At 50.3% G+C, this 25,064-nt stretch overlaps 11 protein-coding genes across 11 annotated transcripts; 5 read left to right on the plus strand and 6 right to left on the minus strand.

Moving 5' to 3' along the window:
- Positions 1-559: 559 nt before the first annotated feature.
- Positions 560-3,129, minus strand: N7443_000529 (uncharacterized protein; the record flags this gene model as incomplete). Its single annotated transcript, XM_056880585.1, has 5 exons — positions 560-1,386; positions 1,466-2,795; positions 2,850-2,898; positions 2,954-2,961; positions 3,016-3,129. 5 exons carry the CDS (start codon positions 3,127-3,129, stop codon positions 560-562), a joined length of 2,328 nt encoding a protein of 775 aa, XP_056745823.1.
- Positions 3,130-3,421: 292 nt separating this feature from the next.
- On the plus strand, positions 3,422-4,330 carry N7443_000530 (MMtag domain-containing protein; the record flags this gene model as incomplete). The annotated part of the gene is made up of 2 exons (XM_056880586.1): positions 3,422-3,459; positions 3,517-4,330. 2 exons carry the CDS (start codon positions 3,422-3,424, stop codon positions 4,328-4,330), a joined length of 852 nt encoding a protein of 283 aa, XP_056745824.1.
- Positions 4,331-4,515: 185 nt separating this feature from the next.
- Positions 4,516-8,634, minus strand: cwh41 (mannosyl-oligosaccharide glucosidase; the record flags this gene model as incomplete). Its single annotated transcript, XM_056880587.1, has 6 exons — positions 4,516-4,764; positions 4,816-5,725; positions 5,778-6,843; positions 6,902-7,149; positions 7,353-8,526; positions 8,595-8,634. The coding sequence occupies 6 exons, from the start codon at positions 8,632-8,634 to the stop codon at positions 4,516-4,518; spliced, it is 3,687 nt and encodes a 1,228-aa protein (XP_056745825.1).
- A 413-nt stretch (positions 8,635-9,047) lies between these two features.
- On the minus strand, positions 9,048-9,777 carry N7443_000532 (SNUT3/LISCH7 family protein; the record flags this gene model as incomplete). Its single annotated transcript, XM_056880588.1, has 2 exons — positions 9,048-9,395; positions 9,529-9,777. 2 exons carry the CDS (start codon positions 9,775-9,777, stop codon positions 9,048-9,050), a joined length of 597 nt encoding a protein of 198 aa, XP_056745826.1.
- Positions 9,778-12,510: 2,733 nt separating this feature from the next.
- Positions 12,511-13,700, plus strand: N7443_000533 (Elongator subunit IKI1; the record flags this gene model as incomplete). Its single annotated transcript, XM_056880589.1, has 3 exons — positions 12,511-12,669; positions 12,763-12,919; positions 12,973-13,700. The coding sequence occupies 3 exons, from the start codon at positions 12,511-12,513 to the stop codon at positions 13,698-13,700; spliced, it is 1,044 nt and encodes a 347-aa protein (XP_056745827.1).
- A 328-nt stretch (positions 13,701-14,028) lies between these two features.
- Positions 14,029-14,832, minus strand: N7443_000534 (SNAP receptor SEC22; the record flags this gene model as incomplete). Its single annotated transcript, XM_056880590.1, has 4 exons — positions 14,029-14,091; positions 14,145-14,550; positions 14,602-14,744; positions 14,767-14,832. 4 exons carry the CDS (start codon positions 14,830-14,832, stop codon positions 14,029-14,031), a joined length of 678 nt encoding a protein of 225 aa, XP_056745828.1.
- Positions 14,833-15,129: 297 nt separating this feature from the next.
- On the plus strand, positions 15,130-17,049 carry N7443_000535 (uncharacterized protein; the record flags this gene model as incomplete). The annotated part of the gene is made up of 3 exons (XM_056880591.1): positions 15,130-15,264; positions 15,333-15,812; positions 15,868-17,049. The coding sequence occupies 3 exons, from the start codon at positions 15,130-15,132 to the stop codon at positions 17,047-17,049; spliced, it is 1,797 nt and encodes a 598-aa protein (XP_056745829.1).
- Positions 17,050-17,339: 290 nt separating this feature from the next.
- N7443_000536 (short chain dehydrogenase/reductase family protein) lies at positions 17,340-18,746 on the minus strand (the record flags this gene model as incomplete). The annotated part of the gene is made up of 5 exons (XM_056880592.1): positions 17,340-17,888; positions 17,944-18,014; positions 18,061-18,225; positions 18,282-18,367; positions 18,472-18,746. 5 exons carry the CDS (start codon positions 18,744-18,746, stop codon positions 17,340-17,342), a joined length of 1,146 nt encoding a protein of 381 aa, XP_056745830.1.
- Positions 18,747-18,992: 246 nt separating this feature from the next.
- Positions 18,993-21,084, plus strand: N7443_000537 (CLPTM1 family protein; the record flags this gene model as incomplete). The annotated part of the gene is made up of 4 exons (XM_056880593.1): positions 18,993-19,034; positions 19,094-20,155; positions 20,215-20,700; positions 20,752-21,084. 4 exons carry the CDS (start codon positions 18,993-18,995, stop codon positions 21,082-21,084), a joined length of 1,923 nt encoding a protein of 640 aa, XP_056745831.1.
- A 544-nt stretch (positions 21,085-21,628) lies between these two features.
- Positions 21,629-23,980, plus strand: N7443_000538 (Mis6 domain protein; the record flags this gene model as incomplete). Its single annotated transcript, XM_056880594.1, has 4 exons — positions 21,629-21,644; positions 21,708-21,758; positions 21,816-22,834; positions 22,886-23,980. The coding sequence occupies 4 exons, from the start codon at positions 21,629-21,631 to the stop codon at positions 23,978-23,980; spliced, it is 2,181 nt and encodes a 726-aa protein (XP_056745832.1).
- Positions 23,981-24,193: 213 nt separating this feature from the next.
- Positions 24,194-24,907, minus strand: N7443_000539 (post-initiation translation factor DPC29; the record flags this gene model as incomplete). The annotated part of the gene is made up of 1 exon (XM_056880595.1): positions 24,194-24,907. One exon carries the CDS (start codon positions 24,905-24,907, stop codon positions 24,194-24,196), a length of 714 nt encoding a protein of 237 aa, XP_056745833.1.
- Between the last annotated feature and the right edge of the window lie 157 nt (positions 24,908-25,064).

The following is a 25,064-nucleotide window of genomic DNA, read 5'->3' on the forward strand; positions in this document are numbered from 1 at the left end:
GGGATGTTGATAAAGACATATTTGGAAATACACCTCAAAAAGACTTCTAGTTAATTTGAAAGTCCAATCCAATCTTCGGGGAGTGATGCCCATGTAATCTTTGTCCGGTGAAGCCACTAAACACTGCCCCTTTGAGGAATAGTGGTAAGCAGACAATAGTCAGACGACTACAATTGAATGATTATATCCTTCTTCCGCTCCTTCTTCCTCCAGTTCTGATGTCCTTTGCCCATCCCCCGCCCCACTATCTGAGGTGCAGGAAAAGGAGAAGGTGGAGACGTTGATTGACTAGGCCTTGATAGCTCTGACAGGTTTAAGTGAGCTCATCCTTGTAGACTTGTGGTGGCTTAATTCTTAATTTGTTATGATGACAGGAATGAGTAAATGCTTAGTTCAAGTCTCGACCCTAATTTTCAATCAAATACAAAGATTCGGAAAATGCAAACGCAAATGCCATATTGATACAAAACACCGCCTGTGAAAACGTCGCAAAATCCCAAGACTCCAGGTTTGCACGCCAGCGTGCCTGCATGTATCTGACTTGCCAGGCCGAAGATATTTACTCCTCGGCAGGAGCTTTAATCTCCCAGTCATGCCAGAACTCGTAGCTCATGACCGTGTGGTCATAAAACATTAAGAGCAAACGGTAATGGCGAGATGGGTGCGAGCCGTGCCAATTCTCGTGGGGGCGGTAGGCGCGGAATGCCTCGGCATGGATTTCAGGGAGCGTATTATGTTCTCTCAGTGTTGCGTCTGAGATACTAGGGAGGTTTTGTGTGTGTGTTTCGGGCTTTTCAAACTCATTCCCCTCTGCATAGCTTGTGAATTGTGAGGTTGTGTCGAAATATGCACGTGGGGTGGATGCAGAGTGAGTGGTTTCATTATGAGCGGGGCTAGAAGACCTCGATGGAGAGGCAGAGGACGAGTCCTCGTTATCGTCTGGGTTGAGAATGCGGTAGTGGAATTTGAGCCAGTCATTGGGGTCAACACCCTGGGGGATACAAGGGACATCCTGCGGAATCTCGGAACCCGCCATGGGGCTGACGGCGATGCCGAGAAGAGGGCTCTCGGGGCGTTCGTCGTTCAGCTCTTGAGTATAAAATGGGACGATCCAGTCAAGTCGGAACGCGAAGCCGATTTCCCTTTGCCAGGTGAGTGTGATGATGGCTAAGCGACCTTTCTGAGAAGCAGCCACCACAATTCCGAGCTCAGGGATGTACTTGACCATGTTGAACCGATCACAATGGCGACTGATGTCCCAGCTCTGAAATTTCTGGAGTAGAGGTGATTTGCATATTAGATGATATTCGGAGTGCATCGGGTAAGGAGCAAGGGCGATAGTGGTCTCGGAGAAATGGATGACAGGGTAAAAACCGGAAGAGGGAGCTGATTCCTTGGATGTTAGTCTGGATACTACGGTAATAAAACTGGAATCTTTCCAAATGAAACCCAGGATATAGCTTACGGTGGACAGGCGTTACGTGAAAGTTGTCGAAACTGTCCGTCAGATCTTCCCTGGATGGCTTGTAAACCAACCGTGGCTCAACACGGGAATGTGGGTTGTCTTCTTCGAAAAGGCTGGCCAGAAGGGGCTTCGTTCGTGGCCTCGATTGGATCCTTGGAGGTGCAGATGACCAAAATTCTGCAGACTCTGAACGTGTTGATAAATCAGGCGAGAGGCGGCCTCCAGAGTCATTCTCTTGGTCGTGCTCGGAGGCTGGTCGAAAATCGTGTCCCAAGCCTGCCGGTGAGGAAAAGCGGTCCTCATCTATGCAGCATTCAGAAGAGAAGATATCATCTGGGAGACAGTGATTGTTGATAGGTTTGGTTTGGTTTCGGTTTTCCGTCTCATCAATAAGCTGGGACGCATCCTTGACTTCTCGAATGGCCTTTGAAACATCTAGTATTGTCCGTAACCCATCAAGTTCAAATCTTGGTTTAGTTCCACATGCTTCTTCTCTTGTTTGGTAATGCTTGAATGTGCGTGGGTCAAGAGGTAGCACTGTCCAGCCTCTTTGTGGTGGGTTATTCGAGGTGTGACCAGGGAAGTACACTCGACAGGGCCACAGGTCATCCCACACACGCCATATAATAACCCTGTTGCTGATGTCTGTGCTGACCATCCAGATTCCATTGGCATCAAGATCAAAATTAGCAAATGAGACACACGGGATGTTGTCAAAATGACCTCGATAGGTCAACCGTAGATTGCGGGACCGGTGATTATAGGGCATGAGCTTCTGAAGCTCTCGCAATTGCTTTCGATTGTTGATAGAGACCCAAGTCTGATCTGACGTCAGGCTGCAACCTTGCATGTCATCTCCATCCGGAGTCTGATTCACGAGTGCGAATGCATACACTGTGATCTGGCCGGTGTTTGAGCTGACAGCAATCAAGCGAGCAAACTTATGAGTTGCTAGACCCCACGCGCTCATGCCTACTTCCTCTGTGAAGAAAGGGCTCACCTGAGCACCATCAAAGGGTCGTTTGATGCCTTCTTCCTTGCAACGGGCCAGGCATGAATAGATCGCCTCCACGCGGTAGCCACATACATTGCCGGAGTCTGTCACCAAAAGGAGGACCTCGTCACGTCCTAAGTCGTCCACAAGTATTGCGTTGATCGTGTGTGGGTTGTTACGGTCAATATAGCCTTCCGCGCGTGGCATCTTCATCACGGGGTCGATGATCATTTCCGGTCGAGAGCCCAGCATTTGGAATGGCCCAGATGGCACCCAGACGTGGATGCTGCTTCCAGATGCCACAAAAAGAAGATTGCGCCTCTGGGAAAGGGCAGTCTGAAGACTGGTCAGCTAAAAAGTACATTCAATTGAGGCCTCAAGACTTCGCACCAGATTGCACCTCCATGTTGCAACGTCAGGGGGTCTGATGTCTTCAGAACTGTAGAATTAATCAGTATCGCCCGACTTGTACTTTTGATTCACGCGTCGTATACTTAGGGAACTGTCAAGATTAGCTCCTAATGCTCACGTGAGATATGGTAATACACGAACTCACTCTTTCTTTGGGCGTTTCAACATTCAAAACTTGAATTTGGGGCCGAGACGAGATATAGTCATCAGCCGAAGCACTGAGGCTCCAGACATCAGCCCCATCACTTTCGGACGCCATCCTCAAGCTAGGGTAGCTTGTCACTGGTGGGAGTAGAGTGTGAGTTCGGGTTATGGGTGGTAGGGAGAGTAGGAGCAAAGGGAGGGTGTAGTTATTATTCTCATTTCCGGGGAGCGCGGGGTAGCAGAGAATAGAAATGCAAAAGCAACTGAGCAGGACATCATCAGACCGAGACAAGAGACATAATCTGTGACAGCGGGGGGCGTGGAGCCATGATGAAATGCCCCTCACCGCCTTTGGCGCCGCTATCTCCCCGGCTTTTATCTTTTAACGTTTATACCAGATCAACATCATGGATCTTGTTGCGGGTGTACGCAAAGAGGGCAGCCGGTGGGTCTTCTTTTTTGCTATTCCGTTCGATATACCTTAACTGACGTTCTCTCTCAGCGGCGGCCGGACCGAGTTCAAATGGTCCGATGTCAAGGACTCGTCGCATCGCGAGAACTATTTGGGCCATTCGCTGATGGCCCCAGTCGGACGATGGCAGCAGGGTAAAGATCTTTCGTGGTATGCCAAGGGCGATGAAGGAGATGAAGAAGCGCAAGCTCGCAAACAACGCGAAGAGCTCCAGCGAGTCAAGGATGCCGAAGAAGAAGCCATGGCAATCGCCTTAGGCCTTCCTCTCCCTGCGAAGGCCGAGACGAATGCCAATTTGATTCCCTTAGGAAGCAAGAATGCCGAGGAAGCCGATGGCGATGTGGCCAGTGCCAGGGATCCGGAGAAGGATGGGCGCTCAAGCCGACGACACAGACGTGATCGTAGTCGCAGTCCACGCCGAGAAAGGGAACATAGGAATCAACGAATCCATGACGGGGAAAGGGACCGCCATCACCGAAGACACCGCCATGGCTCACGAGACCGAGATGAACCACGAAGACCACCTATCTCGCATGAGCTTGATGAAGGGCGTAGGGGACGCGATGAGCTGGATCAAAGCAATGAGCGGAGGCACGGCGATGCGCGGAAGCACGATGGCGAGCGCAGGCGCCATGAGCGGGGCCGTAACGATGAGCGCAGGCACGGCGAGGGTAGTCGCCGTGAAGACCGCCCTCGGAACTCTTCACATGAGCGCCGGCGAGACTCCGAACGTCGCAGATACCGAGTGGACGATGAGACCAGACGACCTGAATCACGACAGCGTGAACCTCGGCGAGATGCTGAGCGTCGTGCGAATCGAGATAACAACTATCGTCGGCACTAACTTACCACTTCGCCTTTTGCAAACGTCGGCGAGGCTCTGAACCTGACGACAACCCCTGGCTTTGATTTACGACGTCCCTACGAATCTACACACAAACAATTCGTGAATAATCTGCACACAAATTCACACAAATACCACATTTCGAATCAATTGAAAGGTTTAATTTACATTCCAACCAACTGGACCTATAGCTCGTCATGACCGGTGCTAGCACCCTCAGCAAGATCGGGCATCGACATCATGTTCACCACCATACTGGTCCAGCCGGTAAAGTGCTGCGTGCGCTGTCCGTTGCCGGTATCAGGGTTGTACTGCTCCCAAGCGAAGCCAGTCTTCTTCCATTCCCTGTAGACATTCTCGACCAAGTTCTTACGAAGCTTGGAGTACATTTCACGAGCTTGCTCCTGGTGAGAACCGGGAACGACGGCAATGTCCTAGAGAAAAAAGTTAGCTTGAGAAATGAAAGAAACCTGGAAAAGTCTTACATAAAGATTCTTCAGCACCAAGTAGTTGATATTCATCCAAACGGGGCTACGCCAGTAGTTCTCATCGGTACCGTAGAATTCATCCTTCTTGCTCAAGCTACGGATACCGTAGTCAGACCACAGCTCCTCAGGGTCATTGATCAAATCCAGAACGGGCTTGAGATGGGGGCTATCGGGTCCAAGCATGCCGGTCAGGAAGGGGAAGAGGGAGATGTAGCCCTTGTGGCAAACATGCACGCTTTCCTCGAACGCATCAATGGTAGCGTCGCAGAAAGTTTGCTCTTTCTCGCTCCAGTGGAGATCATCGATGTTGCGAGTAATGGCAGTCTCATAGTATGCGAACTCCTCCATGTCCTCTTCCTCACCTAGGTACTGCGCAATACGACGCATGGTGCGGCTCATCATACCCATCCAGCTAATGAGATCGACATGCAGTTCACCGGGGTGCGGAGGCTGGGCTCGAGGGTAGTCGTCAATACCGGAAGTCAGAATGTGCTGGACAGAGCGACCACGCCAGCGGTAGCCTTCCTTGGTAGAAAATGCTTCGCGGTCGTAGGACTTGATATCTCCACGCTGGGTGTTGCGGTACCAGAAGTAGTGTCTTTTCATGAGCGGGTAGAATGAACGGAGATAGGCGTCGGAGAGTTCAGGATTACGCAGGGTAGCAGAGCGAAGACTCTCGGCCACATCTTGGCTGTCGAGGGATTCGAATTGAGTACTCTTGTTGCTCTTAGCCTTGTCCATGAAGGCTTCCAATGCCATGAACAAGGTAGGCGGGTTGGCGTAGTGCGGGTACTGGACGGTGAACTCGGGAGGGACCTTGCTGCGAGCTTCCATTCCGAGGATTTGCTCACGAGCGATCCAGCCATCTTCGTCCATCAAGTGGAACCAGCTCTTAATAATTTCGAGACTGGGGCAGTCAGTATACAGGAGCACTATGAAGGAGGTTGTAGGGAACATACGCAAGATCAGAGTCATACTCCATGACGGGCATCAGGTGGAACCCCTCATCCCAGAGGAAACCTCGGGGGAAGAATGGGCGCGAAGGAACACAGGTGAAAAGATCTTTAGGAGACCCAATAACGGGCTTCGCCGCAGCGCGAGCCTCGGCCGTTTCTTCCCAGAACCCTTCGTTATCCTCTTCATATGCAGGATGGGCGGACCGGTCAATAACATCGTCACCATGGAAGTAACCAATGCCACCAATGAGGTTAGATAGCATGGCCTTCGAGAACTTCAGGTACTTGGCGGAATCAAACGGAGCCTGGGGCGCTAGAACCTGGTTGAAACGCTCAGAGAAAGAGAGTGTCGAGGCCTCCAGCTGCTTGGTCAGTTTCTCCGACGTCACCAGCTCGGGTGCCGAGCCAGAGGAAAACAGGACATCGAATTCAAAAGCACCTGTAAAGACTTTCTGAACAAGGTGAACATTGCCACCGCCGGGAGCATGCTTAAGTGTGAACAGCTGTGCAGGGGGCGGCGGGTTCTCAGTACCGACTTCCTTAATGATTTCCTCAACCTCAGTCTTCATCTGGGAGAACAAAATGCCCTTTGCCTGCCAAAGCTGCTCCTGTGGCATCATGCCACTAGACACGATACCGTGACCCAGTGGCTTGTCATCATGACTGTGGTGATCGTGCGTGTAGTACTCGTTGCTGTCCGGGCCGTCGGTGACATCAATGGAGAAATCCCCGAGCTCAGATGTGTAGCCTGTGAATCTGACATCTCCTTCGAGGGGCGAGTCTTCGGACACGGTGTTAGGGTCAACACCCAACTGGCCCAATCCCTCGAGAGTTGTATAGAAGACCATCGAGATCGGCTGGTCAGGGGTACCATCTTCACGAGGGGTACCCTTCACACGGAATCCCCAGCTTCCACCATGCTGGCCGCCAGGCACCTTGACGAAATCAATCGTAAGGTCAAGTGTGTTTCCGGCATCGTGGATAGTCTGCCTTCCACCCTTTCGAACATCGTATTCGTCCCAGCCATACCCGGCCATACCTTCATTCTGTTCGCAGGTGTGCCTAAAGTCTTATCCCGGTATCAGCAACCATCTTACTCCAAGGAACCAAATGAAACTAGAGCATACTCTGCTGCGCGGTCGCATAATCATCGACCTTGCCCCACATCAAGCCAGCAGCCAAGCTGTTGGCGATACGAGGACGAACACCGAAGTAGAGATTGGGCTTGTAGGGACCCCATAGCAGCGACTCGTTGTTGGCGCGCGCGGCCTCTTTGATCAAGATGGATACATCGTTGGGATCTTGGCTTGCAATGACCCCAATCGCATAGAGCAGCGATGTGATAAGAACGGAGATCCTGAGCTGATGCATCATGCTGGCATCACTCAATTGTGGTCATTGGAAAGGTGTTCAATTTCAGGGCGGAGCTTGCTGTTCACTCCGCAATTACGTGGCCCGAGCTCCTGGCTTAAGATTCCGCCGAGTGGCGTTAACTAGGAAAGACAAACTATACAAATTGCAACCTTGTTTGTTAATTTTCAACTACCATGTTGTCATGTATATTTGGTCTAATTTTACAGCTGGTTACGGGGATCGAGGGATCCTATCTTCGCACTCTTTGCCTGGCCATCAAATACGAACTCGCTCATGACCTTTCCGGTTCCCGGACCGTTTTGAATGCCCCAGCAGGTGTGGCCAGAAGCGAGATAGAGCCCTTTATCGTGAGTCAGACCGATGAGGGGTCCTCCGGGTCCAGTGCAGTTGGGAAGGTAGCAGGCCTGACGGGCGGTAATTTGGCCATCACGCAGTTCATCCGAGACACTGCCCACCTGATCAATGATATCCTGGATGCGCTCAGGATCCACCTCAACTTCAGCAGATGTCTTGGGCAGCGGGACTTCTTTGTCTCCTTCACCACATGCATATATAGTGTCATCTGGCCGAGCATAGATCTCCGGCGCGGCCACAGTTGGCCGTGACTTCTTCGCCGGGTCGAAATTGGCCGGAATCTCGATGTTCGTGAACAGAGCATAAGCGCTGACTGGCCTAGTTGGTTTGATGACGACGCTGTGTGCACGCATTCCTGAAATGGGAGCCTCAGGAAGGACAGCCTGCGTCCAAGGACCAGCGGCAACGATCACATCGGTAGTCGGAATCGTGCGCGATTCTCCAGATTCTTTGTCGGTGTATGTAACGGACTCAACCCGGCCATTAGGACGAGAAATACCTGTGACATGACCGAGAATGATCTCGGCGCCCTTTTCTTGAGCCAGCTGGGCCATCGACGAAGTGAAAAGATAAGGGTGGACTTGGGCGGTTTCTCCGGGCCCGCTCATGCTCTCGTAGGCTCGCATAAGGTCAGGCTGAATCCAATCCAGATCCTGTGGGATCTTAGCAGACTTCAGCTTCGAAGTCGCAGCTGTGCTGCGCTTCTGCAGCGATTCTCCACCCTCTTTCTTCTCGGTCTTTTCAGTCATGGCACGACCTTTGACAACGACCTGACCACAATTCGTCTCTCTGTATCCCCAACGGTTCTTCCCATCGTGTTCTTTGGCAAGTTCCGCATGTAGTGCAAAGCTCAAATCCACGATATTGCTCGGATAAGCCCATTGCGCAAGAAGTCCGCCCGCCTTGCCTGATGCCCCGCCTGCAATTTCAGAGGCTTCGAGAAGTGTGATCTTATGGCGAGATGGGTCAAAAGAGGGGTGTCTGGTAAGATAGTATGCGGAGCAACATCCAATGATGCCACCACCTAAAGTCTTAGTTAGTAGGTTGCTAGAGTGGGCGCGGGGTATGGAAGTCGCAGCGGTCTGCGCGTACCAATAACAACAATCTCGCGACGATCTCCTGCGACCGACATCTTTCTACTCGGCGCGATTTTGGGAGCGAGTGATCTCAATAAAGCCACGCTGAGGGGTGTTGACAAGAGCAGCTGAGAGAACCGGTGTTAGTCCAAAGCAGGCTACGTCACAGCCGTTGGCGTATGTCCAGTCATGCGCTACGCTTGAAATTTACCGCAACATTCCTATAGCTTACTGATCGTGACTTTAGATGAAATATAATGTATCTAAATTGCTCGGGCTTCCAAGGAACAGGTGGCAATAAAATAACAAAGCCTTGGTCATAATTTTGGATCTTCAAAAAACCGGGGATACCATGCTCCACGAATGCAAGTTGTGCTGGGAATAAAAGCAGATAAAAAAGAAGAGATTTCTCCTGATGAACAGAAATGGGAAAGCTGGGTAAGCCAAGGAAAGCTGGGAAACTTAAGAATCAAGCCCGCGACGGACTGAGTGGTCTGTTGAAACCACCTGTACGGTTCATGTACTGGCGGTACTCGCTCTTCTTCTCCTTCCGCACGCCGTAGATCTCGTTTCCGGGTACCTTGCTGTTCTTGGTGGTTCGGAATCGACTGAATCCCATGCTCCTCCGCATCATCGCGTCCATTTCGTCTTCGTCCGCATCTTCTTTGAAGTCCACTTCCATCTCTTGGCTTGAATAGCCAGGACCCGATGAGCCATTGGTATCTCGTCCGTCATCTCGAGCTCGAGTGTCTCTGCGTTCAGAACGGCGCTCGCCTTTGTATCCTCCTCGCGGAGGTGGTGATCGAGATCGGGCAGTCTTGGTACCGTTTCGCGGGGGGATCGCGAACGTGAGCGATCGCGGAATTTGTCGCCTTTAGCTGGGTACCCTGTAGATGCAACACTGGTCAGACATGCTCTTCAACTGCGAATTGCCTTTGGGTCTATCTTACCTCGCCTTTCATTGCCACGGTCTCTGCTTGTGCTCCTTTTCCGGTCTCTGGGCCCGCGGCCATCTCGGGCTCTCCCGTTATCACGACGATCTCGAGACCAGCTCCTTTCGCGTTTTGTGTCTTTTCGGTCACGAGAGCGCGAGCGATATCGTCGATCGTCGCGGGGGGTGTCGCGTCTGTCGTCTCTGGGGGTTGGGCGTCTGCGGTCGAGGTCTGACTCTGGCTCTGCAGAGCGAGGGTTTGAGTCATTCGTATCCCACATTGCGCTGCTATCAACACGCCGAGCACGCTTGGCTGGAGGCTCCGCCATTGTGATTGCCCAAGACGAAAGCTCGTTTCGCGCGGGTGGTAAGATGTGCTGAGGCGAGGAAATAGGGGTAGTCCGTTCACTTATTTCTTGAATGAATGATCTCAGTCGGACTAAAGAAGATTTCAAAGGCGCATTATCAATAGAAATTGAGGTGAGGAGTATTAAGTTGTCGCAACTGGGAACCGGCCAGCGCTGCTGGAAGAGAAGTTTATTCCGGCGGTCGGGGAAACCCATTTGCGCAGTTTTATATCGCCCCATGCCGCGCTTTGGGCTGCTGCTTGTCTATCCTACCAATCTGGGTAAATTGAATTGAACAATTTGGAGATTTTTTATCTTCTTCCTTATGATGGGTTTTTCATACTTGGCTAAGCTCGAATTGTTGGGGAAAAATCCGCGACTCATCCATTTGGGTATCCACATTTACAGCCAAAATATATCGCAATCTGATCGACGCAGTGGAAGCAAATATTTCAAAATTTTTAGAATCAAGACATCTGGACGGACGATATTAAAAGACGAAAACCAAGTCTAAAGCAGATAAGGGTACCAATATTCTAAAAAACATTGGAAGAGATGTAAGCTGGAGATAGATGGCGAGGAAAATCCCAATAGAACAAGAAAGCAAAAGGAACATGAGATAAATCGACAGAAAGATAAAAAGCAAGCTTTCCCAGAACGCCTCGGCCAGCGATGCTTCTAATGGGTTTTCGAATCGATGGAGTGGAAGAGATTCCAGCGGCAAAAGGATAGATTACTGGTCTGACGATAGTCCCGAATCCACTGTTCGACCTTTTCTTCTGACATCCTGAATAGGCTATCCGCAATACCTCCAATCATAGGCCCTAAAATGGCGCATGTTATCTCAAGAGGTATCGCTAGACAGTGGCGGTCTCCATTACGGCCGGGTGAAGCCATAATAGTACCTAGGCAGCTTTTAACGAGGCCCAGGGCCTTCTGGAGTAGACCAATATCGCACAGGTCGGCGTCATTACACAGGAGCCAGATGTTGCAGTAATAAATGGGCATTTGAAATGTTCTAATGTTGTTCGTTAAATTTATTCAGGGATTGTAAATTTATTCAGGGATTGTAAATTTATTCAGGGATTGTAAATTTATTCAGGGATTGTAAATGTATTCAGGGATTGTAAATGCCACAAGGGTCTTTGTCTGATTTTGTGTATGGGACAAAGTAGACGGCGTTCATATCATTTGTACTATTTTAACCCGGAACGAGAAGACAAAGCTACTAGAGGAGTACCCACTATTTTTTCGCGCTTTCATGAGTTGCCTGAACACCCCGCTCTATAGATAAAAAAATCCTCTCATAAAATCGCTAATGAAGATCTTTCAACCATCACTTCATGCGGGTTTCAGGTACCACTTTATTGTACATCTCAATGGCGGCAGTCCATGAGCATTAGACAAGACACTCATAGCTAAACTTCCCATTCGACCTCGCTCTCCAGGACATCTACCGTTTCGAAAGAGTGAATACAAACATAGACAGCCTTTCAAATCTAATCATAGCAAGCGGGACCCTTGTCAATTGCCGCTATGCGAAGATAGATAGAACCTCGACCCACCATGTTTGTCCAGTATATACAGAACGATGCCCTCCCAGATTCAAGCAATAGGGGAACCAGAAATCAGTTTAAGAGTTCAATCTGAACCGGGCCGATCTCGAGCTGAAGACTGTGAACCCAAGATCTAGAGCGCCACAACTGCGTTCTTATGTTCAGGAGAAGGCATGGACCTTGTGTCTGAGCCGAAATTTAGATGAGAGAATATGTCATTTCCAGTTCAATCAACTGGGAAACAGGTTCCTACCTCGTTTGTTACTCGATTCGGGGTTTGTAGGCTTCGGCATGCTTCAATGGGAAATCAGAAAGAGTAGCTCACGGTTGATACCGGTTTTTTTTCGCCGCCCGTATCAAATAGCTAAATTTAGGGTAGTGGTATCAAGGTATTATTTCCATTTTGCCAGAGCAAAGGAAGAGACGTGCGGATACATGGAACTGAGGCCACAATTTGATTAAAGGAATCTGGTAAAACGAATCTTTATTGACAAAGCAAGATGCTGAGCGGGGGATCTTACCTGCCCCGGAATTATGAATCAAAGGGTTGGTCAAAGGGTTGGTGCTACATATAGATGCGTCCGCGTGCTTTCCATGGTTCTTTACTCTATTTTTTTCGACTAAGGGAAAACTACTTGATGGAAACCACATAGAGGGAGTTATTAAGCACTGCATTGGTCATTCGATACATGGAGTCGGCTTTTTGATTCAAGTGTTCAGTTCTTCGTAGATTTGAGCTCTCACACGAAATTTCCGCTCACTAGCTACAGTGTGAAGGTTGCAATTTCTTCAGAATTTTGAATGTTTTACCGCTTCATTAACCTTCTCTTAAGCTAAATCAATTCTTGTTCAAACTTATCCAAGATAGTAGACTCACCAATAAAGCCCAGGACGTACCTCAATGACTGGGTTATAGCAATTTCCTATATCAACTATCAATGAAGATGAGTAGCCGATGGAAAACTCGCGGAGCAATGCAGCCTCACGGGCCGAGCCGTCGAGCCTCAACTGTAAATCTGACCGCGAAATTTTTGCAGCCGTGGCCTTCGACCCCACCTCAGCTATCTTGCTGCCACACGCACCCCAGATCCTAGCGCCATGGCTCCCCTGAATTTATCCCACCGGCGAACGCATAACCTACTCTTGATTTCCAAATTGTTGAGTCTGCGGGACACGGCGTCCCCACTCACGCTCCTGCAGGACTCGCTGGAGCAGCCCGCCACACCCCTCATCAAAGAATACATCCGACGCGCGAAGGTAAGTTCATGTAACTGTTAAGATTGAAGGGTCGTGACCGTCGGGTTGTACGGCACTTCGATGTTGGAATGATAATGCTGACTGCCCGCGTAGCTCTCCAAAGTCCATGTCACTCTGATTGCATTTGAAACCCTGAAGGCACCCGATGGAGTCGATGCTTTCGTGTCTGCCCGCCACAAGAGCCCGGAAAATATTGTTAAAGAAGTAGCTGCAGCCTACCAGCCCTCTACATCAGCCGCCCCGTCAAAACGTGAGTCTCATTGCCTTCCATTGCATCAGTGCTGCAGCTCATGAATCCTATAGGACGCCTCATCATCATCGATGCCATCAATCCTTTACTAAGCTCAAGAAGACTCGATGCTGGATTCCATTTGCCGACCTTCCTCGGCTCTTTCATCGCCCCGGCTAGCCCGACAGCCAAGGCCGATACATCGCTAGTGGTAACATATCACCAAGATGTCCCGGGCCTTCCTCAGCAGAATCCCTACTCGCCATCGCCATTAACTATGCTCACCTATCTTGCGACTAGCATTATTACTCTCCACTCCTTCTCTCACATTCTGGCGCAAAAGGCTGCTCGCGACCGAAGTCTCGTTGCACCCGTCTTCGGCCTCAAGGAAGAACAAGAGGGTGTTCTTCTTGGTCGGCTCGATAAATTGCGCGGCACTAATGCAGCCGAGGGTATTGTTCTTGAACTGGAGCACAGACGCAAGAGCGGACGCGGCGTTTTGGAGTGGTACCTTCTCCCGCCTGCCTCGCGGTATTCGCCACAACAGGTGAAAGTGATCGTCACTCTACTCGATGATAATGTTCTTTATAACCCACCCATGGAGCTGGACACGAATGCTGGTGATGAAGAACCCAAGTCGACATTCGAGCTGGGTCTCACGGAGAGACAGAGACGCGAGAGGGAGGGTGTCGTTTTGCCATACTTCGATGCGCAGCAGGGCAATGGTCCTGGCGAAGGTGGCCGAATCCTCTACGACATGGGCGAGGAAGACGATTTCGACGAAGAGGAAGATGAGATTTAGGCATGTCTACAAACATACCAAGGAAATAATGTAAACGTTTTGAATGAATGTTATTACTTTATGTTGTTTTTTATAAAGTTATTTCGGCTCATTCTTCCACAGGTTCCTTTTGGGGATGGGTTTAAGGCTCTTTTTATGCCATGACCGTCTATCAATGCCCGTTTGCTCTCTACTTGGCCCGAATGTACGGCGGAAAGTATCTTGTCTGCAGTTTGCACATGTTTCTGCATTCTAGATTGGTGGATTGTATCCTGCAACCACCAGGAGTTATTAATATGCATACATTCATACAAGGGGTCTTTATGCCCAGTCATCGGGTGCAGACGGATCAGAAGAAGCGCCACCAAAGAAGGAGGAGCACGAATAAACCAACGCCAGCGAAAGGCCCGTACTGCGACAATATTAGTATTTCCATCTCAAGAGCATGGGTCATAAAAATCTCACCTGTTTCACCAACAATTCCCAGTTGATGCGCACTGCTGCCCGACGATATTTCTTGCTGTCCTCGCGCAGGCGACCGGAAAGTTCACCCATGCGCTCCAGACTGTCTCCACGGTACAGGAGGTCCTCGATATTCTTGGTCATGACCTTGGTGACATCACGCAGCTCGTCGTTCAACTTGTCCAAGTTGCCCGAGGCACGGCTATCCTGGTACAGCTTCTTTGTGCGCTGGATGAAGGTATCGAACTCGACGAAGGCATAAGGGCGAAGAGTGGGAGAGAGGTATTGTGAGGCGGAGTAGGTGGTCGTGAATTCAGAAGCCAGATCATCAAGATAAGTGAATGCGAGTTTGCGGGGATAGGAGCGGTCGCAGATGCAGAGAAAGCAGATATCATCTTTGATAGTGTAGCTATTGTTGAGTTAGTAGTGTCACATATTGCCTTATTTCTTTCTCACTCACTGGAGATTGTATTGACCGGATTCAATGCTTGCCTGCGGCGCAGCGTTGCGATTCAGTCGGCGGAAGATCATCTTCGCCTGACCCTTGATCTCAGCCAGCTCAGACTCAGCCTGAATCTCCTTGTCAGCTTCTACTCTTTCGGTCTGTGTCACTTCCTTCTCTCACCTGTTCATCGTCGACTGAAGCGGCCAACATAAGGCCTGTTTGCTCCTGAGTTAGCATCGACGTCATTTTCTCTCTTCCAGAAAACTTTCTTACCATCAAGCCTTGCAATCTGTGTAGATTTGACCATTCTGACGACTTTTGAAGGGTTTGAAAGCTTGGAATTGCTCTTGTTTTGTCCTGAAGACCGCGCGCAATCGGCCAGAATGGCCCGCAAGAAAGCGGTCACATATGGCAAAAAAGGGTCGCTGCGGGTGAGTTACGCGCGCTGTTGATTGATGCTTTGTTTCTCCTCAATAATGCTTTAGACGACCTCCTACTCGTCCTGCAAATGTAGCAGAGAAGCTTCAACCTACGGGCCCTGAAATGTCGCCGCCCCCATCTGAAAAAAAGGCTTCTCCGGCCAAACGGACACCAAGGAAACCTGCAGCTCGTGGCAAGTGGAGTGAGGAGAAGCTGTTGACGAGCGACAAGTCTGTTCTCATTTATGAAGACCTCGTGGTATACTTTGGTACCCCAAATTTCCAGTACAATGGACTACAGCTAACGAAGCGGATTTCACTTTTTAGAAGCTCTTATCGAAACCCGAAGCATGGAACTTGCTCGATGAAGATGAGAAGCGCGAGATCCTAGCTCTTCTCCCCGCAGATATCCACCCGGATGCGGACCTGTCACTGACAGATTCAGAATATCGAATCCCACCACTCCCACAGCAATTCATTCGATACTCGACTAATTGGCGGGAGGGTCTCCGTGTCTTCCAACTCGATCTGGAAAACGGTCGCTACGATCCCCAATGGCTGCGCCAGGCCGAAAATGCCAGGCGCGAGCGCGAGAATGGCGATTTCGACAAATTTAAAGAAAGGGAGTTTGAGGAATTTTGGGGACAGAAACAAAGGATGGACATGACGGCCGCCGCTGGCGAACATGGTCGCATACGGCTGCGTGAGCTCGTTGCGGCCGGCGTCATTCAGCTTGGTGATGTGTGGCGATTCAACTTTGTCTTCGGCAGGGGGGAAAATCGACTGGTTATCGATAAGGAAGCTCGGGTATGGATCGTCTAGGTTCATGACATACGATATTACAGATTGCTGACTAGTGCAGGTCCACGAGATCAACGGTACTCTGTTGTCATTCGTGGTTGCTACTGGCCCGCGTACTATCCTTACCAGTGTCCATGGTGAAATACTAGACGGCGCAGCACAAGAGACTACGGAACCAAACCAGAGCACGGAGGCAAAGCAAGAAGATGTCAAAACTGACCTTCCAGAAAACGCCAGCCCCCTTGAAAGTGCCGAGCCTACTTTCCAGACAAGTAATTTGGACTTGAATGAAAAGACAGCCCAAGTTACCGTAACGCCCTCCGAGCAGAACAGTGGAAATGGCTCAAAAGTCCCAAATCATATTGTGAACGAGAAGCCTTCAATTACAATCACAACAACTGAGGAGATTGAGATGAAAGAGAGCGGCGAGAACAGCCCACGAAAGTCGAGTATTTCTCCCCACGACTCTCCCAGGGATAGAAAAAGTAGCCTGCAGGTCTTGATTGTGAGCCCAAGAAAAAACGCAAATTCAGCAGGGGGGAAGGCCAAACGAACAGTGCCTTCTCCTGCGCCAGAGCCTCCTGCGAAGCGCAAGCGATGCCGACCCCGCGAGCATCCAATACAACCGAAGCCTGAGCCTGAAAAAGAAGCTGAAGCTGAACTTCAAACCGAAAGTTCAAGCCAGCCAGGGCCTGCAACACAGCTAACGGAATCTGAACGGGCTAAACCTGACCTCATTATATCTTCGCCAAAGAAAATACTTACACCCACAAAGCTCACTAATTTCTCCACGCCCACACCTCCCAAGGAAGCTCAGAGACCGGTAGACTTCCCAAATACCAAGAAAGCAACCATTCAAGACAAGCCTACCGAAACCCCTGGATTCGAAGCACCAGAGGACCTATCACCCCCTACATCCGAACAGGAGCCTCAATCAGCTTCCAAGCCCAAACCTATGGTTCCAGTCACACCTTACGGACCGAACGAGGTCGTTGTCTCTGGCATCAGGACCCCTGCAAATCTAGTCACATACCTCCTCCAAATCGATGGCCGACCCAAAGAAGGCGCACGCACGGCAAATGCATGGAAGGAGATCCGCTGCTATCGAAAGAACCAAGATATGGGTAGTCTTTTCGAGGTACGACAGACCTGGTACTTCAAGCAAAAGAGAAATGGAAATGTCCAGGAGCAAGAACAGGAGCAAGAGCAGGATTCGGACTCGGACTCGGATTGGAAAGACTAGAATCTTTCGCCTCAGCTTCGCCTCAGCTTCGCCTCAGATAGTACTCTGATAACGTACCATTCATTTCGGACTCTCCAACAGCTAGGATCTATTCTTACCGGGAAGCATTTATACCAATGCCGGGGTTTAAGACAGCCAAAGGGATAATCTAGTCCGGTCACTCATGATGATTGAGACGAGGCGGACAATCCAGATATGAGAAGTAATCCAGCTCTACACAAATTGAAGCTTTTAAGCTTTCACATGATCGTCTATGCAGATGTGATACTTCGTGACTTTGGATCTAGATCTCAGAACAGTCTATCATTCGTTCCCATGGGCGGCATAGGATCCGAGTCCGCGGCCACATCAACAGCGAAACTAGCCTGAATAAAGTCCTCTAGTTCCTCACTAACAGTCTTCAATTTTTCCTTCACGCTTGCAACGCCCTCTTGTCCAACGATATGCCGAGAGGGGGGGTTTTCATGCCCTCCAATCGAAGTAATCGCGTATACTGTTTCTGAGACCAGGACCTCAAGATGTGCGGAACTTAGAGGCGGGTGCATGGAGACTATCTCCGGGACTGAGAAGGGGCCGTTTTCAATTGAGCTGACGCGGGAATTCTCATTTTGGTCCTTCGGGTGGTTTGCGGTGCTCACTCCTTCTGACGCGGCGTCCGGGAGTCGCGGTACAAGGTGGTTTAGTATACCGCGGAAGAGAGGTGCGTGATTGTTTGCGGGTGAGTAGGCGGGGAATATGGGAGGGACGCTAGTGACAAGGTTTGTGAGGATTCCGATTTCGATGCTGCATTGGATGATGGTGAGTTTTATGTTGAAGGGAGCGATTTCGTAGGCCAGACTCTGGTTAAAAGCGTTAGCGGTTATAGCTGAGATAGGTTGTTTGAGGGTAGCTCACGTCGCAGAAGCCTTCGAGGGCCCAGCCGGCTGCGCAGTACATTCCCAGTCCGGGCGTGCCGATGTGCGCCGCTATAACATATTAGATATTGCATTGAAGGTGATGGGCCAGGCTTACTGATTCCAGATATTATCATTATATGACCGGTGCTTTCTCTGCGCATGTGAGGTAGGGCGGCTTTAATGATATTGAGAGGTCCGAAGTAGTTGACCTCGAATTGGTCGCGGACGAGGTTCAGGGTCTGTTGCGAAGCAGATAGCTCTTCGACGGTCCCGACCAGAGCTGAGGAAGATGTCAACAACGTGACCAATTATAACGAAGTTCTTGGGCTGGCTTACTTTGACTGGTACAGCATAGGAGGATATCAACTCGGCCAAATACCGCAACTGCCTCAGCAACCACTGCCTGACATTCGCCCATCATCCTGTATTGCGGAGATCAATTAGCTTCTGCGCCTAAAATCGCCTCCAAATATTTCAACTGAACGGTTTTGTATATCCAAATAGGCGTGAAAATGAACGCGCGCACCTGATATCCAAGGGAACGGTCTTCGTCCTTTGCTTCCATCCCTCGTCACGGTGCTCCTCGATCTCAGCGAGGAAAGCATCGAACCCAGTCCGGCGGCGCTCATCGCGTTCCAAAATCGAATGCGCTAGCCCAAGCAGCGCACAGTCACCGTGCGCTAGGACCTGCCGAGCGACCGAGATGCCAATAGGCGAATCCCCGGCGGTGATGAGCCATACTCTCGGTTCAGTATGGGACGGGAAGTGCGAGCGGAAATCGGGGGAAGGGTGGTTGTCCATGAAGTCGGAATCAGCGCCAGAGAGTGAACGCGATACCCATCGCGCGCTAAAAAGGAGTTGGCGACAGTTCGGAAACGCGCTGAAGAATAGATCGATTGCGATTGCGATTGCGGAGTTGGAGGGGAACTTGCCAAGGCGGTCCCCCCAAAGCAACGTTAGTCCAAGCGGCCTGGACCAAGAGCTAACACCTTTGGCCGCTGTGGCCTCTTTTCTCTTCTTTCCCTTGTCGCCACCCTTATTTTTATCATGCCGGAACAAAGGCAGCGCAGACAAGATGTCGAGCCTAGCGTTAGTATCTTAGAATTAGTGGAAGGGACTATTTGTTGTGCTGGGCTAATGATCTCTAGTCTGGCTCTGGCTTCAAGGGCGCCCTCCAGGGACTCGGAGTCTTCCTGCTCATGCAGTTTGTGATGAATCAATGGTTCAACAAGAAGGAAGCTAGTACTCCCAGTCCTGCAGTGGGTGGCATGCCCTCCTTCGCAGATCGTCCCCACCCCAGCGAAGTGGCTGATTACAGCGCCCTCCCCGAACTCATCGCTCCTATCTGGCCGTCTGATACCTCCATCGATATCAGTATTTATGTGACTCCCTCGATTGTTGTTCCCTCGTTCAAGTCGCCGGAAAATGTTCTTGTGCTGCAGGAGAAGAATTTTACCATCGGCAATTACAGCGACACCCGTGAAATCGACACCATCATCAAGGTCCCGAAGCAGGTTCAGAACAATGGAACTCTCTTCGCGCACTTCTTCCTCGCTCGAACTGGACACCCGCTCGACCCGGTCGCAAAGGACTATGATACCGCTGATGCCGTGCACTTCTTGCGCCCTCTGAACCAGTATCTTCCCCACAAGAAGGCTAAGAAGCTCAAGAACCTCTTGACTGCCTCCGAGGAAGACTTAGAGGAGGAAGAGGACAACACCCCGGACGTGTGGACTGCTTCTCACTACCACCCTAACTTCACTCTCTCCATGATCCCCGACTCCGGCTCTCAGCGGTTCAGCCAGATGCACCCAGCCGTTCGCCAGTACGTTCAGCTGGAACGCACCGGTGCTCGTGATATCTCCGGCAAGAACGGATGGTACTATCCCATTGCCTTCTTGAATACTTTCTGGCAGCTCAAGAGCCACATGATCGTGCTCAACTCCACTGTTGAGACCGTGCCCCTTCGCATCACCCTCAACAACATGGCAAACTGGAAGTTCAGCATCATTACCAGCGTTGACGAGGGCTCCAAGACAAGCTCTCGCCAGGCTGCGTATGGCGGCTCCGCCCCTGGTGGTGGTGATGGCAATGAGTGGGAAATGGTCAAGGAGATTCTGTTGGACACTAACATTTACCTCCTTGGCACCACTGGTATTGTCACCATTCTGCACATGATCTTCGAGACCCTGGCATTCAAGAGCGATATTGTAAGTGTCTAGTTTTACGGCTGCATTCATATTGACTAGTATGCTAACCCCACCTCTAGTCCCACTGGCGCAAGAAGAAGGATATCGTTGGTACTTCGGTCCGCACAATTCTGGCAAACGTTTTCATGCAGCTTGTCATCTTCCTCTACCTCATGGATAACAGTGACAACACCTCATGGATGATTCTTGCTAGCCAGGGTTTCGGTATCCTTTTGGAATTCTGGAAGATTACCAAGGCTGTTGATGTTCGCCTGCGTCCTCCGCCCGCAGGCTCCTGGTTCTGGTTCCTGCCTTATGTCATTGTGTTCGAGGATAAGCACAAGCTCTCTGAGACCGAGCAGCAGACCAAGGAGTACGATGAGATTGCGTTCCGCTACTTGTACATCGTTGCCGTGCCTCTGCTCCTCGCCTACGCCGGATACAGCTTGATGTACAACACTCACAAGTCGTGGTACTCGTACATTATCCAGACTCTTGTCGGCAGTGTTTACGCCTACGGATTCCTCATGATGGTTCCCAGCTTGTATATCAACTATCGCCTGAAGGTCAGTCATGTCGCATTCAATTTCAGAAGCAGTACGCTAACAAAATAACAGTCCGTCGCCCACATGCCCGGCAAGGCCATGGGATACAAGTTCCTGAACACCTTCATCGACGACCTCTTCGCTTTCACGGTCAAGATGCCCTGGCTCCACCGGTTGGCCACTCTCCGCGACGACGTCATCTTCTTCATCTGGCTATACCAGAGCTATAAGTACAAGGTTGACTACAAACGTGTCAATGAGTTCGGCCAGGGAGGTGACAGTGATGAGGAGAAGGAGGAAGAAGAGGAGACACCTGCCATTGAAAGCGAGAAGAATCAGGAGGCTACTGCTAAGACTTCTAGCAAGGACAACTCCGGCAAGGCCTCGACTCGCAAGAGGAAGTAGTGTTAGCTTTCTAGACACTACGACATTGATTTGCCCGTGGATGCTTGTGCTTGCACAATTGAGTTTGCTTTGAGCATTCTTTGGATTAGATATAGCGCGACTTACCAACACTCGTACCGTTTCATCGCATTGGTGTTGGAAGACGCTATTTAATTGAATTTAAGGATTCCTGAAAAAATTTTTATCCTTTGAAGCCCGTAATATTTATATCATCAAGAGTAGTACTACTGAGACGGAGAGGTTGTTTCATACTTCCGTTGTTGCGACCCGTTGTTGTTGACTGCCGCGTTGGGCTTAAGCTGATCTTCCGCGGTTCGCGCCAACGTTCTGCCCTCTTTGTTCCCCCGCGATTGTATCTCAGCCTCAGGTCAATAACTCCCCCACCGGGACTTTGTCCAATTGCTCTGAAGCATTTCTCGCTCTTGTGCCCGGTATATCGGCTCCGAGAGGTGGTTGACGTTTGCCACCTGCGCGTCAACGCCCGAGATAAGCACTTCGCCCCCCACCTCTAGTAGACAGCTGCGCCGCAAGAGTCCATATTCAGATGGATACCAACAAGAGTATGTCTTGATTGTTCTTCCTAAAATTGACCCCTTGCTAGGAATTTGCTAATGATGTTACAGAACAAAGTCGGCCAAGCGGCTTGCTTGATGCTCTCGAGCATCTGGAGGCAGGTATGCAAATGCCCAATTTCTAAATATACAAAAAAAAACGCGCTGATCAAACCACAGTCGCCAATGTGCCGCCCAAGCAAAGATATACCGATGCAGGCGAGTTAGCAAACACCATTGCATCGGACGCGTATGAGAGCGGCATTCCGCACATCGCTCTGGGCCGCCTGCTGAAAGTTTTGACCACGAAAAACAACCTTGACCAGGGGACCGTGACAGCACTCGTCAAGAACCTCTATCCACAGGAGCGAGTCGCTTCCAAACATATCACCCAGGTTGTCTGCTGTCTGGGACCTAGCAAATCCAAGCCCAGCCCAGCAACGCAAGCTCTACTCGTGCGCTGGCTGATCCTCGCATACGACCTCCTCGATGACAAAACTCACCTTGGAAAGTTGTACGCAGTGCTCTTTAATCACCTTGATATGATCAGTCTGCGCAAATCGCTGTGCCATCTGCTAACGTTGATCACGAGGCGCAAACATGTCAAACCCTTTCGGATCCAGGCTCTTATGGAACTGATACGGAATTCCGGCGGTGATGAGAAAGAACTTCTCAGCCTGCTTCGGATCTTCAAGAATTACTATCCCGAAATCATTCTGGGGGATCTCGGTGGTTCGAGGAGAAACGCTCTATTCTTTAAACATCCCGATCCTGAATGGTCGAATCATGCAAAACTGCTGCAGGACCAGAAGATGGACTCGACACAGCAGTCTAGCTACCAAGTCACTCATCGGGGTACGGTGAAGAGGGTTAAGATTGAGGTGGTCATCCCTGTCTTGCAAACTTCACACGTATCGAGCAAGCACACGTCTCTGGAGGAGATTCGGGACGTCTCCCACTTCGTGGAGAAGATCGAGAAGATCGAACTTCCGAACCAGATCATCTCGACACTTGGTGATGCTATGGCCCAGAAATATCTTCATTTGACCCAATCTGAAGCTGCGAGTCACCGCCTGGACGAGTGGCTGCGCTGCTTTTTGGAGGACAAACTGGAGCAAATTGGGGAAGGCGACGAGGACGAGCCGGAGGTATTGTCATATGTTCTGAGTTTTGTTGAAGGCTATGCGGCTTATACCAAGGTAAGCCTTCTCCTAATCAAACTTTTTGGTTCAGTTTCTAATCGATCACAGCAACTTCTCCCCTCGGTTCGGTCATTCTTGCGCTCTTATATCGCCACATGGAATGGCCAAGATAACCGCAAGCAAATACTTCGATTGCTGCGGTACCTCCCTATTGAGTCTCTCGAATCCCTCCGTGAGGAAACCTTCTCCCCATTGGAGTCAGCTATGATGAATAGTTCCTCCAGTTCCCAAACAGCCCTCCTTGACCTGCTCGACTTTTACTCCTCATTGATTAGCGAATGGGGTACCAAATTGCGAAACCAACCATCCGTTTCGGAAGAATCGACTTCTTTGAGCGAGGTCATTAAACACGCGGAACTCCTCGCATCTTCCATCCAGGAGTTCGCAGCTATCACCGAGGACGACCAAGACAACAGGCCAATGGTTCTCTCTTTCCTCGAATTCTACAGATCTCTTGCAAACCTCTTCTCTCACGCATCCCGAAACGCTAGAATCCGATTGACAGTGCCTCTCGCCCCGACTGTCTACACAATAGCCTTCACCCCAAGCATCGCCATCATATCCATCCTTAATTCCATCCTGGCGGGCTACAAATCCTCCTTCGAGGCATCTCTCACATCAGAAGTCATAACACCATCCAACCCACCAGAACCGCTCTACAAAACTGCAGTAGTCAGCCAATTCAACGGCTATGTGATGGACATGTGCAACCTCATATGGCGGAACCGCGCCCTGAATGCCGACGACCCGAATGCACTTGGTTGTCTCATCCCGCAAGCAAGCGTTGCAGCCTTCACAGAATACATTCGCAATGTGAACGAGGCCAACAAACACTATGATCGAGAAAGCGCTTTTAATTCCAATTTGCCCTCGACATTCTCCCTCAGCCATCATGCGGCATTCTGCAATTTGTCTGCAGCGTGTTTTGCGGATCTAGAGGAGAACCAGAGGATTCCGAAGCATGCGCCGAAGTTGAGGAAGCCTGTTACTCAGAAAGCTCTGCAGGCACTTGAGAAAGATGGTGGTGCCACGATTACGTGGCAGGAGTATCGTGTTCATATGCTAGAATGGTTAGAGGCGATTGGGAGCAGGGGAACGAGTAACTTGATGAGGAGTACCATGAAGGCTTTGCGGAAGGAGTGAGGGGAGGGACTCGTAGACATCTAAAATTATAGGATGAGAGGTAGAGGAGAATATCGATCATCAATTGTCTACCTTACATTCGCTCTATAGATAGTTATTGAAAACGACGCTGAAATGCAGCAGTGTTGTAGTCTGTACAAATATCGTACACGAGCCTGCTCTGTATAAGGTGACGTAGGCTTGGTCCCAAATCGTGTGAATACCTGATGGCCTCTAGAACTTCTGGATCGAGTTCATATAGATATCCTGAACAGTGTGATCCTCCCGTAATGTACTCACTAGATCTTCAAGACCCTTGAGCTGCTCCTCATCCTGCACATCGACCAAGGTATCTGGGTTCGGATCCCAGAAGATCTCCAGCTCTTCCAATGTAAGACCCGACAGTTTAGAGAACGCCTCGCCAACACTTTTAGTCTCAGACGGGTCAGTGAACACGACCAGGCGCTTCTTCTCGTCCATGATGATGTCTATGGCACCGGCCTCGATGGCCTGATCCAAGTAGTCATCCGCATTTACTCCCTCCTTGTTTTCCATAGCGACTCGACCTTTCTTCTCAAATAGGAAAGTCGTGGGTGTTACTGTGCCGCCGCCATTCTTGATCATGTATCGGATGTCTTGCAGCACACGCGCCTTCTGATCAGTCTGACACTCCACCACCGCGGCCACTGATCCGGGGAACATCGCTTCAATTGTCACATTTTCTAAGGCTTGTCCTGTGACACTGAGTCCTTGGCCTCGGAGAATGGCGGCTTCGATCACGGTTTTAGGGATGGAGGCTCGTTTCGCATTAGACAGCGCGAGAGTCAGGCGTGGGTTGTACTTCGGATCGGCGCCCCATACTAGAAAGACGAATGTTAGTAGTCTCCTTGCATTAGTGCTGGGCCGGTAAGTACATTGTGTAGCGCTGCTGATTTCCTTGCTCACCATTGCGCGCTCTTTGCTCTTTCCCTTGTCCTTCTTGGCTTTGTCATGCTTGATTGTCGACCATTTGTTGTGACCAGAGAATAAGACGGATGCCGTACTGAAACAGCGACAAGAATTGCAGACAAACCCCCCCACGGGGCTGCCGTAACAGCCTGCTTAA

This window comes from Penicillium atrosanguineum (assembly GCF_028827265.1).
Source record: "Penicillium atrosanguineum strain IBT 20685 chromosome Unknown utg000001l_segment0_segment0, whole genome shotgun sequence".
NCBI lineage: Eukaryota > Fungi > Ascomycota > Eurotiomycetes > Eurotiales > Aspergillaceae > Penicillium > Penicillium atrosanguineum.